This window comes from Pimephales promelas, chromosome 7, assembly GCF_988280905.1.
Source record: "Pimephales promelas chromosome 7, fPimPro1.hap1.1, whole genome shotgun sequence".
NCBI lineage: Eukaryota > Metazoa > Chordata > Actinopteri > Cypriniformes > Leuciscidae > Pimephales > Pimephales promelas.
Window position 1 is genome coordinate 6074676 of NC_142775.1, and position 14919 is coordinate 6089594.

Genomic DNA, 14919 nt, shown 5'->3' on the forward strand with positions numbered 1-14919 from the left:
TACTTCAGGACACAAAAAGAGTAAAATATTAACAATAGATATAAAATTACAATAGTTTTTTTTACATGAGAATCGAGCTGACGGAGATGTTCTCATTCACCTTTTAATTTACAGAATGAAAAAGAAAAAGCAACTGCCATGATATTATTCCTAACATCTCCTTTTGTAAGTCTTAAGTAATAAGACTATAATACCTAATAGTGTTACAATAATACTCCTAAGCTCAATCAAGCTTTATTCTATGCAAATTAAATCATCACATTCCTGTAATTATATTATTATTGATGATATTATTACTATTAATAGTATTGCATGATCTAATAAAGAGATACTTTACCACTACAGTTTAGTCAGCTCCAGCTGGAGAACACTCACTTCTCACCGGCAATGGCGCCACCAGGGGGTGGCCAGGGGTGGCCATGGCCACCCCTGGCCGACTCCTGGCCACCCCATTGGCCACCCCAATGGCCAGTATTAATTTTTGTAGCATCAGTTATGCATTTTATAAATAAGTCAAAAATATTCTTAAGTAAAAGAAGACGGGGAATTATGTGTCGTGACGTGCTTTTTAAGTGCCAAATGGTATACTGTTACAGCAGCTTTTTTGCCACGTTTGGACAGGCAGGGATGCAAACAGCGCGCTTTTCGGCGCCTCCCGCTTTTTTTCACGTCAGTTTGGGTGACAAAGTCATCTGAAGTCATTCCATAGCTTAATGTGAGGGACAGAAGTACATTTACATCATTAAAGTATAAACTCGTTTTCCCTCCTCTGCGGCTGTCAATCATTCTCCATTCATATTCAAACAGCACGCGCGCCTCTTGGATGAACGGTAAAACTCTCTCCAATATGATATATTGACATTATAAATGCATGATCTGTAGATAAAAGTCTGTATATTCGCATAAAATTACTTTATTTTCTTGGAGTTTGTTGCTGTTTTTAAACGACTCACTACCGTGTTCTGTTTGATCACACATACATATTTATGAATCGGCATCAAACGCACAATAACTGTGAAACAAAGGAACAAATCGCACTAGGATTATTTTGTGCGCTCAACATTTCTTCGATTTGTGACATGAGCTTTTAAATGCGCACTTATGAAGCGCAGTGCTGCTGCACACTGTGACTCCATGTTGCTTTGAGCACATCATTCTGCACCCGCGATGCGCATACATGCTGTGTGCTCGCTGTTTTTCATGTAATCATGGGTTTGCGCACTGAAATATTATTAAAAGCCAATATATTTTGTTATACCTAGCCTGCTCAATACATTTTAAATAAGCATAATTTAATTGTATATAATTTATTTGTAGTTTAGGCTATGCACTTCTGAATTCTTGACATTAATATATAAATATAAAATTGTGACATGATTGCCTGATTGAATTTTAAAAGAGAACTAATAGTAATTTTTTTTATTAACATATTTAGATTTTATAAAATTACTGTGCAGATTTTTTCAAGAATTACTTTTTGCTGCTGATGTATACACTCATTAAGTGTATTAAAAATTCATAATACATTTATGTAATATTTAAAGGTGTTAACTGTAATCTTACACTGCAAACTAATAACTTAAACATGATTAAATTCATCACAATTATGTAAGTATCTGGAAATTTGCTGTGGGGCAAGGACCCTTATATCATATAATATATATCATTATATACAATGTAATATATATTAGTTGGGCCCTACTAATATCATTAGTAACATTAAATATTACACAATAAACCAAAGTATATCAGTAGGAGTTTCCTTAAGTCTTTCTGATAGTTTTCTACAGGCTGGTTTATTACAACAGTAGAAAACAATTCTGAAATTATGGTTTATACTGTAGTTTTGGTGTGCCACCCCAAGATTTTAACTGGCCCCATCTGGCCACCCCTACGAAAAATTTCTGGAGGCGCCACTGCTCACCGGCTCCCCTTTTGCCGGGATGTTTCCTCTTTAAGTGCTCCAACATGCATGTGGTGCTCCCGTGAAAAGCAAGTTCTGCCTTGCTTGTATTGCACATGACAGCATTGTTGGTTTTTAAGTTTTGTAAAACTTTGCCAAACCTTGCTAGTTCGGATTCGTTATAATTCGCGCTGTTTTTTTCTTTTACCGCATTTGCATTTATAAAGGGCTGCATTACACTCTAGCGCCAAAGCGGCGTAGCGGTCAAATCGTGATATTGCTCGCCCTTACATTAGGTTACGTGAGATCAAACGACTACTCGACAACAAAGATATTTGTCGACAACTTTTTATTTTGATAATGTCGACTAATCGTTGCAGCCCTAGACACCGGAATTGCGACTTTGATCATAGGGGTAATAAAGCCCCCGTTTTGCTCATTTTATTTTCAGTTTGAACTTTTTGAGACAGAACTAATTTGGTAATGAGCTTTCTGTTGGTCGATGCGAAAAATCTGCATGATCAACTTTGCGAAATCTGCATAGGGAAATCTTTCGCCCATTCCCGATCTCATGAAATAACTGGATTTTGCCTGCAAATATTCACTGAACAATGTTAAATGTGTAAGGTTTTAATACTTTGGGGCATTAGAGGTGCATTTATTTATAATTTCTTTACAACAAAATTAATGAAATACAAGTTCCAGAAAAATGCATTTTTTTTTGTGATTGCTGCTGGCAAAAATCCTTCATTATGCGGCTCGTTTTCTGAAAAATGCGATGGAATATGCGGGATATTTATGCAATTTTATGCAATGAAATTTTTTGATAAAAAAGAGAACCGATTCCCCCGACACCCTGTTCTCACTAGGCTACTAACTTAATGTAAAGAGTCATTTCTTATTACTTCCTATGATAAACACGCATACTACATCATAGAAAGTGCTGGAATATTTCATCTTGTTTTATTTCAGACCTTCATAAACACATACAACTTAAAAAACATTGATGAGTCAAACAAGTTTTGTAGCTTTACAAAAGGAATATCTTACACCTTCTGTAAAAATGAATAAATAAAATATAAAAAAATAAAGTGTGCTCCTGTTTTATAGCTTTTCGATGTTCATGTTGCGCAATTACGTCACTTTATAACATTCCCATTGCAACAGGTTTTACTTGTGTGACGCAAACGCAACATTTTTCAACTTTCTGCTTAGATATATGTGACTTTTCTGCAACGAAAATGCGAGGATTATGAAATCATGCAAGCCCTGCATATTTTACACACGTAAAACGGCAATTTATGCGGCGAAAATGCGGCCCCGCATAAATATGCGGACTTTGGCTGATTATGCACTAAATCATGTGATCGTATAATCACGTTTTTCTGGAAGGACTGTCAAAGACTCTATGAATTTAAGGTCTGGACTCAGAGGAGAAGATTCATGTTTGAAAATGATTATAACCATTCCTTCACACTTTGAGCCTGATGAGTCCTGACATGGTCATCCTGGAATATGTTCATGATGTTCTTCCTACATGATTGTTTAAGAAATGAAAAGCTACACACTCCAACAATTAGTGCTAGAAGAACTGTTGCCAATCATATAACATGCTAGAAACATTAATAATCACTGTAATAATGATCCAATCATAGACTCTTAAGCATTTGCCAATTTAAAACAGCAACTTTTTGCTTTTTCAGCCATATGTGAATTTGGCTGTGGATTCCTATTGAAATAACTGGATTTCGCCCACTAACACAAACAATCACCTGAAGGATTATTAGGAACACCTGTTCAATTTCTCATTAATGCAATTATCTAATCAACCAATCACATGGCAGTTGCTTCAATGCATTTAGGGGTTTGGTCCTGGTCAAGACAATCTCCTGAACTCCAAACTGAATGTCAGCATGGGAAAGAAAGGGGATTTTGAGTGTGGCATGGTTGTTGGTGCCAGACGGGCCGGTCTGAGTATTTCACAATCTGCTCAGTTACTGGGATTTTTACACTCAACCATTTCTAGGGTTTACAAAGAATGGTGTGAAAAGGGAAAAACATCCAGTGTGCGGCAGTCCTGTGGGCGAAAATGCCTTGTTGATGCGAGAGGTCAGAGGAGAATGGGCCGACTGATTCAAGCTAGAAGAGCAACTTTGACTGAAATAACCACTCGTTACAACCGAGGTATGCAGCAAAGTATTTGTGAAGCCACAACACACACAACCTTGAGGCGGATGGGCTACAACAGCAGAAGACCCCACCGGGTACCACTCATCTCCACTACAAATAGGAAAAAGAGGCGACAATTTGCAAGAGCTCACCAAAATTGGACAGTTGAAGACTGGAAAAATGTTGCCTGGTCTGATGAGTCTCGATTTCTGTTGAGACATTCAGAATTTGGCGTAAACAGAATGAGAACATGGATCCATCATGCCTTGTTAGCACTGTGCAGGCTGGTGGTGGTGGTGTAATGGTGTGGGGGATGTTTTCTTGGCACACTTTAGGCTCCTTAGTGCCAATTGGGCATCGTTTAAATGATCTACCTGAGCATTTGTCCATTCCTCTGATGGATACTTCCAGCAGGATAATGCACCATGTCACAAAGCTCGAATCATTTCAAATGGGTTTCTTGAACATGACAATGAGTTCACTGTACTAAAATGGCCCCCACAGTCACCAGATCTCAACCCAATAGAGCATCTTTGGGATGTGATGGAACGGGAGCTTCGTGCCCTGGATGTGCATCCCACAAATCTCCATCAACTGCAAGATGCTATCCTATCAATATGGGCCAACATTTCTAAAGAATGCTTTCAGCACCTTGTTGAATCAATGCCACGTAGAATTAAGGCAGTTCTGAAGGAGAAATGGGGTCAAACACAGTATTAGTACTAGATGAGTGTATGCTGAACAAGGGTAAATGTGACCTTAAGAAATTGAAATCCAGGCCTGTGATGCCCAAAAGTGACACTGAACATTGATCTTTGTCGATCTGTTCGAATGAACTTCCTGTGTGAGCTCGAAGCGCACATCTTTTTCTTGTTTCTTTTTCCAGGGGTAAAGCCAATCCCAAACAAACCCGTCCATTGAGTTGCGCAGAAGTCCCGTAGTCTTATTCAAAGAGCTACGGTTTGCTCGGTCGTCTTTCACAAGCACAAACAAGGAAGTCAGCGTTCGGAGGGTCTCTCTCCCTGTGTCCTCTTTTCTGCGGGCGTCCGACGGAGTCTGTGCACCTGCAGAGGACATCAAAGAGCATTAGTCTTGTTCTCGAACAACCTCTGACCCCATGGGGCGCTCGCATTAATACATTGTGCTTTGACAAAGCCTGCCGATTACCGGCCGCTCTCTTTCTCTCTCTGCTTACGCCCTCCCTCCTGCAAAAAAAGCTTTTATTTCTTGAGGGATACAAAAGCTATAATTGCTGCAGCTTTGAGATGAGGTGTCGATGGGAAGGGGATCTGCCATCAGGGTGAATTCTGTTAAATGTTTTTTTCTCTCTCTCTCTCCTCCTCTCTGTGGGGTCACCAGGATCACTTGCTTTTCTCCAAATGGGCATTTTTGCTGGCAGGTGCATTACACCCCTTATTTTCAGATTGTCTTTCCGCTGCTAATGCCTGGCAGGTTGATTGCTCGGGTCTGGCTGGCAGAGAAAGGGCCGCGCTGCGTTCGGGCCCCGGACTGAAAGACACTGATTACTGTTTTCCTCCAAGCCTGATTGAGGCCCTTGAAAGGAAAGATTTTAACCTTCTCTCCTCTCTCGTTCCTGAGTACGGGCCCGGCACGGCGAGATGGCCCGTGTCATCAGAACGACTCCATAAACTCATCAGAGAGAGACCCCCCCTACCCCCTCTCTTTCTCTCTTCAAACCCCGGCCTTTCCAGAGAGAGCCGCGGACTCGTCTCCGATGTAAAAGCTGACAGATGACATTATCATTTTGATTATTGCAGGAAAGGGCGATTTCGCTCTCTATTGAAACAAGTTTTTCTGGTCATGCAAAACAGCATGCCATTAACATGGGCGTAACACAAAACCATCGTTTTGATTATCGAATATGAACACCGTTTGTCGAGAAATTAAAGGAAATTCATTATTTTGGCTTTGTGTCATTAGGTGAGAGTCTTTGAAGAATGGCCTTGCCACTTTTATTTACTATTAAATGGCAACCAAAAGCAGTCCATTATGGCTCTTTCAGACTGCACGATTTTCAAAGTAGTCAGGTCGCTGCTCTTTTCACACTGCATGACTATCTTGGCCAGCATTCAGTCGCTGCTGTGTTCACACTGGACGATGGATCGGCGACAGAAGGTTTCACACTGCATGACTTTAGAAAAATCGCCGACAGACTCTGTCTAGCACGCTGCACGAAAACTACATTTCACAACAAACACGCGTGAGATATGAAAAGGAAACAACGCGCGACACCACACGTGCAAGACCGGAGTTCTCACGTGAGACTTTTTTTTCGACCCGGTTGTGGTACAGCTGGTGAAACAGACACGAGTGCTCCTGCCAAATTTTTACTAATTTTTCTTCCATTTATTGTGTCCAAATAGACCGAGAAGAAGCTTTTTTTGTTGAAACAATGCCATATCATGTTGATATGTGATCTATACTCCTCCCCGAACTCCCTGCTGCTCTGTATCTTGCTCTCTCACTGGCTGCCGGTGATCGCCGATGTAGTTTTCAGTCAAAACACTTTTCACACAGCAGGATTTTGAATCGCCGACAGGTCCAGATATTTAGCATGCCAAATATCTCACGGGCGTCGGCGACTCGTCGGTGATTCTCTCAGTTCGCGTCTTTGTTCATTCACACTGCGTGATTGTCACTCGCGGGAACGAGCGCCGATTTGCCTGTGATTTCGGGCATTTGTCGGCGATTTCTCAAAACCTGTCGGCGAGCCAAAATCGTGGCTAAAATCATGCAGTCTGAACTCGGCATTAGACGGATGTACAAAGTCTTTAGTTGTAGCGCTGAGGTCAGAGCTTTGTGTGGCGAAAACATTGAAAGTCATTATTTACTGATAGTATTCCCATTTAAAATGGTTCAAGAAGTCATTCTGACTAGAAAAATGCTTTATGTCGTGGCTGCCTTATTTCATTTGAAAGATGTGGCGGAGGAGAGTATTTTCAGTGAATAATGACTTGTATTTCATTCTGTTGCTCTCAGAAAAGCTTGTCTTATGGTTTAATATAGACTTGGGCTACACGATTAATTGAAATACAAATGAAAATCGTAGATATTAATAATAGGATAAATTTGAGCATTTAACCCCTCTGTTTGGGTTCAGAGTGCCGCCGTGCTGGATTACATACAATAAGGAATGGAATTCGAATAGTATTATAGAGGAAGATTGACAGCCCTAATACAAACCTCTGTTCGGGTTCAGAGTTCGCCGATTGCGTAGAACGCTCATCGAATTCAAGGATTTATCGCGTTTAGGCTAAAAATAGGTTTGCCGCTTATCGCAGTTTGGAAAGAACTATCAGGAAATATAGCGATTTGGCATGAAACGTTGATGGAGCAGTGAATGGGTTCTGTACACAGCAGAATGACACGACAAACTCATTTTTTTTTTTTTTAAATGGCGTTTATCACGTTTTGGAAAAGAGCTCTTCAAATGTTTACATGTGAGGAACTAGTGACCTATTGTAGTCAGTAGCTATGTTTCCATCCTATTTTTTATGCGTATTTTGGGACCTAGCATGAATGGAAATGCCAAGATGCTCATCAATTCTAAAAACGTGCATAAAGAAACGAATGTGCTCAATTGCAAAAACCAATGCGCTCAAACTACGATGGAAACACATTTACTGAATGCATTTCCCGATGTACGTAAAAAAGCCGGAAGTTTTTGTCAGTATAATACCTCACAGAACTATATTTATGTATTATTTATTTCATTCATTTAAAACAAATACAACGACAGCATTTAACATGATTGAAAAGGAGCAGAAAGAAGTAAAAACTCAAACGTCTTGGGACATTTACGTGACATGAAGTTTTCAACTAAAAACAATCAACTTTTTATGGGTTATAGCCATTAATTTACACAGCAATGGCGTTTTGGGGACCAGAAACAGGCTTCAGAGTGCACGTTTTTGAATGCGATACCATTTTCGTCACATGTAAACACAGGTGTTATGCAGTAGGTGGCGCTATCCACCTTCGAGTGGGTTCGCCTAATGCCATACAAAGGAAAAGAAGCAGCTCATGTTTAGCGCATTTAATGCACACTTTTGTGACAAATTATTCAAAAGTCATTTATTTAGTTTACCCTTCAGACTATCTGACATCGTGGCTGTATGGGTTGCGTCTTGCTTCGGATATTCTGCCATTCTGACACCGCGAGATTCATGCTTTCTAATCTTATTTCCACTATTTTCATTCTGCTGCAATTATTCTGCTCATTGTATCATGCAAGAAATGTATATATTCTTAATAACAAAAAACTTGAAAAATATTAATATTTTTATTATGTTTTAGATTTTATCTTGTAATAACATTTATTATTTACTTATTTTTTTAAAAAAAATCAAATTTAAAAGATATTTAAAATCACAGTTGCAACATTTATCAGAAAAAATGGCATTTTTAAAACATATTTTTTTACATCCCAAAGTCATGCACCCTGATATGCTATTTTTATGGTGGTTAATTTTTTCATTTCAGAGCTTGACAGACCTGGCCCCATTTCTTTTTTTTATTTTACTGAAAATGTAATGGGGCTATAATATTCTGCAGATATTCTCCTTTTCCATGGAGGAAAGAAAGTCTTACGAGTTTGGAATGGCATGAAGGCAAATAAACGAAGATGTTGCATTGTGGGAACTATTCCTTTGAGGTCTTTTTAACATGTTTTTTTTTGCCCTGAGCTTTTTACATTTGTTCAGGCTTTAGTGGTGTCAGTATTGTCGGAGATGAGCTGTGTGTGTGTGTGTGTGTGGCTTACAGCTGGTCAGGGCTCCATTTAGCTGCTCATGTTTGGGGGTGAATAGCGGCCCATGGACCCCCTGCCGACTCTCTAATTGCATGAACTTGTGTATCCGGAGAGAGTCTTGACTAAAAGCAGTCAGGCAGAAACCCCTGTGCCATCTCCGTGCCACCACACACACAATTGCTGCAAAACCATCTGCCTAATACACACAGGCAGCCGTCAGCTGTCTCAGCCACTGGCACCTGCTGCCCTGCGTGTGTCTATGGGATGCGCTGCTGAATAGTCCCTGTCTCAGTTACACCGGGAGTCTGTTGGACGGGCCGTTGGTTAAGACCTCTGTGATGGTGAAGACCCCTGTAGATTAGAGACAAGACAGACTAGATACAATGTTCACATACACACACTCTCTACAGGTTGTTCTCGTTTGTCTGTCAGCAGTCATGGACTTTGAATTTGGTGGCTGATTCACTTTGGGTTTTTTCCAACAATTCAATTGATATTCAGGGTGAAATGAACATCTATCACCTGCTTGTTCTGTTAGCAGCATCACTTGTGTGTTACCAGCAGTGATGGGTCATTTTATCTTATCTTAAATATAGGGATGCACCGAAATGAAAATTATTGGCTGAAGCCGATGAATTTTTCACTATTGCATTAATTAAATTGTAAAAATGTAGGGCTGTCAAACGATTAATCGCATCCAAAATAAAAGTTTGTGTTTACATGATATATGTGGGTGCACTGTGTATACTTATTTCATATATATAAATACACACACATACTTGTATATATTTATGAAATATTTTCTGTATATAGATTTGTATATAATTTATATTATATATAAATATTTTATATCTAAATATTTTTTTTCTTAAATGCATGTGTGTGTATTTATATATATACAAAATAATTATACACTGTGCACCCACATATATTATGTAAACACAAACTTTTATTTTGGATGCGATTAATCGCGATTAATCGTTTTGGGTGAACTATCCCTTTAACCCAGAGTCAAGTATTATGTGTCCTTTAATAACACAGCTCTGGTGTAAACGATCCTGATGTGTGTGATGTTACTGTTGCAGAGGAAGATGAGGAGGAAGAGGCCCCAGCACCACAGCCAGAGGTGGAGGTAGAGAAAGAGAAACCAGTGGAGAAACACGAAGAGGAAGGTAAAGTATTCAATGTTCAACTCCACTGGAATGCATTACAGATCATTTGGTGTGTTTAGATGTTTTATGTTTCTCTATAATAATAATCCAAACAGTGATATTTGTTGACATAATGTTATTCGTGATTGAAGAAGACAATTCACATATGTTCTGTTTTTGCCATGAAAATTGGCAGTGGTTGTTGCTGAAATCAGACTTTTAGTGTAGTGTTGGTATATTAGACACACAACTAGAGAACATAATGCAATGGGGGGGGAAACAGACAATTTCAACTCCAAGTGATGGACATGTTTCCACCTTGAGTGTGTGTTAAATGTTCAATAGTTCAGTGGGTCGAAATCAATTTTTCCACTTATGTGCAGTTACCCTGTGCAACAATTAAGCATCTTGCTTGGCTCAAAACTGGAATAACAAGAATGAACCTGGAACAATTGTTAAAGGGATAGTTCTTACAAAAAATAAAATTAACCCATGATTTACTCGCCCTGAAGTCATCCAAGGTGTATATGACTTTCTTCTTTCAGACAAATACAATCAGAGTTATATTTCAAAATGTCCTGGCTCTTCCAAGCTTTATAATGGCAGTGAATGGTTGTTTCTGTTCGAAAGCTAGTTATTTTACTTTATAAAGTTTATATATGGATATTATTCTTACACAAATGCATCACTTCTCTTCAGAAGGCCTTTATTAACTCCTCTTTTGGGACACTTTTATCATTGATAGATGCACTTTTATTATGGATAGATGTACTTTTATGATGATAGATGCACTTTTATCGTGCATAGATTCACTTTTATGATGATAGATGCACTTTTATGATGGATAGATGCACTTTTATCATGCATAGATCCACTTTTATGATGACAGATGCACTTCTATCATGGATAGATGCACTTTTATCTTGGATAGATGCACTTTTATGATGATAGAGGCACTTTTATCATGCATAGATCCACTTTTATGATGATAGATGCACTTTTATGATGGATAGATGCACTTTTATCATGCATAGATCCACTTTTATGATGGATAGATGCACTTTTATCATGGATAGATGCCCTTTTATGATGGATAGATGCACTTTTATGATGGATAGATGCACTTTTATCATGGATAGATGCCCTTTTATGATGGATAGATGCCCTTTTATGATGGATAGATGCACTTTTATCATGGATAGATGCCCTTTTATGATGGATAGATGCACTTTTATGATGGATAGATGCACTTTTATCTTGGATAGATGCACTTTTATGATGGATAGATGCACTTTTATCATGCATAGATCCACTTTTATGATGACAGATGCACTTCTATCATGGATAGATGCACTTTTATCTTGGATAGATGCACTTTTATGATGGATAGATGCCCTTTTATGATGGATAGATGCACTTTTATCATGGATAGATGCCCTTTTATGATGGATAGATGCACTTTTATGATGGATAGATGCACTTTTATCTTGGATAGATGCACTTTTATGATGGATAGATGCCCTTTTATGATGGATAGATGCACTTTTATCATGGATAGATGCACTTTTATGATGGATAGATGCACTTTTATCATGCATAGATCCACTTTTATGAAATCCACTTTTATGATGCTAGATGCACTTTTATGATGGATAGATGCCCTTTTATCATAGATAGATGCACTTTTATCATGCATAGATGCACTTTTATGATGATAGATGCACTTTTATGATTATAGGTGCACTTTTATCATGGATAGATTCACTTTTATCATGCATAGATGCACTTTTATGATGGATAGATGCACTTTTATCATGGATAGATGCACTTTTATGATGATAGATGCACTTTTATCATGGATAGATGCACTTTTATCATGGATAGATGCACTTTTATGATGGATAGATGCACTTTTATGATGGGTAGATGCACTTTTATCATGGATAGATGCACTTTTATCATGGATAGATGCACTTTTATCATGGATAGATGCACTTTTATGATGACAGATGCACTTTTATGATGGATAGATGCACTTTTATGATGATAGATGCACTTTTATGATGAATATGCACTTTTATCATGGATAGATGCACTTTTATCATGGATAGATGCACTTCTATCATGGATAGATGCACTTTTATTATGATAGGTGCACTTTTATGATGAATGTTTTAATATAACTCCTGATTGTATTCGTCTGAAAGAAGAAAGTCATATACACCTAGGATGATTTGAGAGTAAATCCTGGGCAAATTTTCATTTTTTGGTGAACTATCCCTTTAACCATTAGAATCAAGAATTAAAGTATTCTGATTTATAAATGGAATTAATTTCGTCCAATTCCACACCTGTCGTTTCTTCCGTGTCTGTTGGTGAGTGTAGCGTCCCCTCATGAGCTAACAGAAGAGGAGAAGTTACAGATTCTGCACTCGGAGGAGTTCATGGAGTTTTTCGATCACAGCACACGCATCGTGGAGCGCGCTCTGTCCGAACGCGTGGATGTTTTCTTCGACTACAGCGGCCGGGACATGGAGGAGAAGGAGGGGTAACCATCAGCCCTAAAAAATAAATCACAGAGCTGCTCATATGCACTGTTTAATGTGAGATATGTGTGTGTTTGTGTGTGTATCTAGTGAGATGCAGGCTGGGGCAAAACTGTCTCTGAACAGAAAGTTTGTTGATGACCGCTGGTCCAAACAGCGAGTGGTAACTTGTCTGGATTGGTCCCCACTGGTACGTTACCTCAAAACTTACATGCATACAATGATAATAACACATGACATTAGCTGTTGATCAAGTTCTAATAAATTATACTTTTGATAAGTGATATAATATGGATGTAATATGTCATTTACTGTAACCATGAATGGTTATTTATTTTAGTACAGTACCATTTAAAGGTTTTGACATGCTTGACTGATCTTCAAAACCATTTAATCTACAGATGTACTAGTCATTTTGATTTTACAGGTCAATTTGACCCTGTTTGGATGAAGTTTAGGATCAGTTTTACACTCATAATTTCAGAGCCACACACATTTACATATTATTTTTTCACCGTTGATTTTCTCTGAATTATCTTCACTATATTTCAAAATGTATTTCTGATTATGGCAGTAGTGAATGTGAAATAAAAGAGGAATTTGTCTGAGACCATCAGAAATGTTGAAAATATTACTGATCCTCTTAAAACAAGCAAAAGCTCTAGCTCATCTGGTAAAAATGTTTTTTTTTAAGTGTTCCATAAAAAAAAAAATTAGACTTCAAACCAAAATATGGTTGTGAAAAACTGTATGTTTTGAGGTGCTTTTCAAAGTTGGTTGGTATAGTATAAAAAATATCCAAAAATGACATATTAAGACATACTATACATAAAAAGTATATTTTGTCCCTATTAAAAAATGATTTAACTTTTTTTTTTTTTTGCATATTTGTAATAGTCAGCATAAACAAAAGATTAAATGTGTGTAAGTGGGTGGTTCTTTGCCAGAACGAGCTGTAATGCGGACCAGACTTAATGCATGCAGTCAAAAGTTGTTCTTGAATAGACACAGGTTTTGTTTTGCTGACCTGTACACGTGTGTTCACAGTATCCAGAGTTGCTGGTCGCCTCTTACAACAACAATGAGGAATCCCCACATGAGCCTGATGGAGTGGCTTTGGTCTGGAACATGAAATACAAGAAGGCCACACCGGAGTATGTCTTCCACTGTCAGGTACACACACACACGCACACACCTCCTAAAACCTCGATTTGGTACTCATGCATCGTCCGATCGACAGGTCTATGTCGTTAATGTTAATCAAACAACAAAAGAAAAAGAGAAAATCTTTCACTGCCACTGACTGAATAACTTTTGTAGCCTTAATAGGATTAATCTATATTTATATTTGTACACAATATATATATATGTATATATATATATTAGTGCTGTCAAACGATTAAAATATTTAATCGCGATTAATCGCATTAATGTCATAGTTAACTCGCGATTAATCGCACATTTTTATCTATTCTAAATGTCTTTTGATTTCTTTTTGTTACATTATTTTTTTCTCATTTTAATGCTCTTGTCAACATGGAAAAGTGGATCGGCTTGTTTAGTGTTTTTTTATTATTATTATTATTGAAAATAACATTGGAATAGTGCTCAATTTCACACTAACATATATAAATAATCTCTCACACAATGTAACACTGTGTATCAATAAAAGGGTGAAAGAAATACTGACGAGGTCCTGATATTGACAAGGGGGCGGAGAATTCGCATCAGCTGTGTGTGTGATGATGATAGCTCAGTTCACAACGACAAAACACAGATCACTTGGTCTTGTCAATGGGACAGTTTGGCAACTTTTTAAAAGTAAACTTTCCATTCAGAATCTTAGGGCATCCATTTCGGCGTCTCGCGCTCGTCATCCACTCAAAACGTAACGTTACTATTTGGCCGTCTCGCAAGCCAAAACGAGTGTGTGCGGCACAAAACGTCCTCGCGCTGCGCTCTGAAACACGTTCATTTCAATGGCTTGTGCCGCGCGAGGACGTTTTGTTGCTTCTTCGACCAAAGCACAAGCAGATCTAGCTAGACCGGAAACAAAACAACAGGCACGCCGTAAACACACGTTTGGGCTTGCGAGCCGGCTTTGAGTGGATGACGAGCCCGAGACGCCGAAATGGATCAGGACGCATGCAAAAGCATGTGAAAAAAAGTTTGCTAGGACAAAAAAACGTTTATCGTGCGATAAAAAAATTAACGCCGTTAAAATGGGTTTGTGTTAACGCTGTTAATAACGCATTAAACTGACAGCCCTAATATATATATATATATATATATATATATATATATATACATTTGATAACATTTAATTTTACATTTAAAGTATTTTTCTATCTGATAGACCTGAAAAACTCAAAGCATGGT

At 38.1% G+C, this 14919-nt stretch overlaps 1 protein-coding gene across 2 annotated transcripts in view; it reads left to right on the plus strand.

The window, feature by feature from the left end:
- The window catches only part of dync1i2a (dynein, cytoplasmic 1, intermediate chain 2a), a 54764-nt gene that overhangs the window by 25332 nt on the left and 14513 nt on the right, over window positions 1-14919 (plus strand). For both annotated transcript variants that reach the window (XM_039647257.2, XM_039647258.2), the window contains 4 exons: window positions 9929-10015; window positions 12380-12542; window positions 12631-12730; window positions 13588-13713. In XM_039647257.2, the coding sequence (XP_039503191.1) occupies window positions 9929-10015; window positions 12380-12542; window positions 12631-12730; window positions 13588-13713 (476 nt within the window). The remainder of the gene's footprint in view (window positions 1-9928; window positions 10016-12379; window positions 12543-12630; window positions 12731-13587; window positions 13714-14919) is intronic.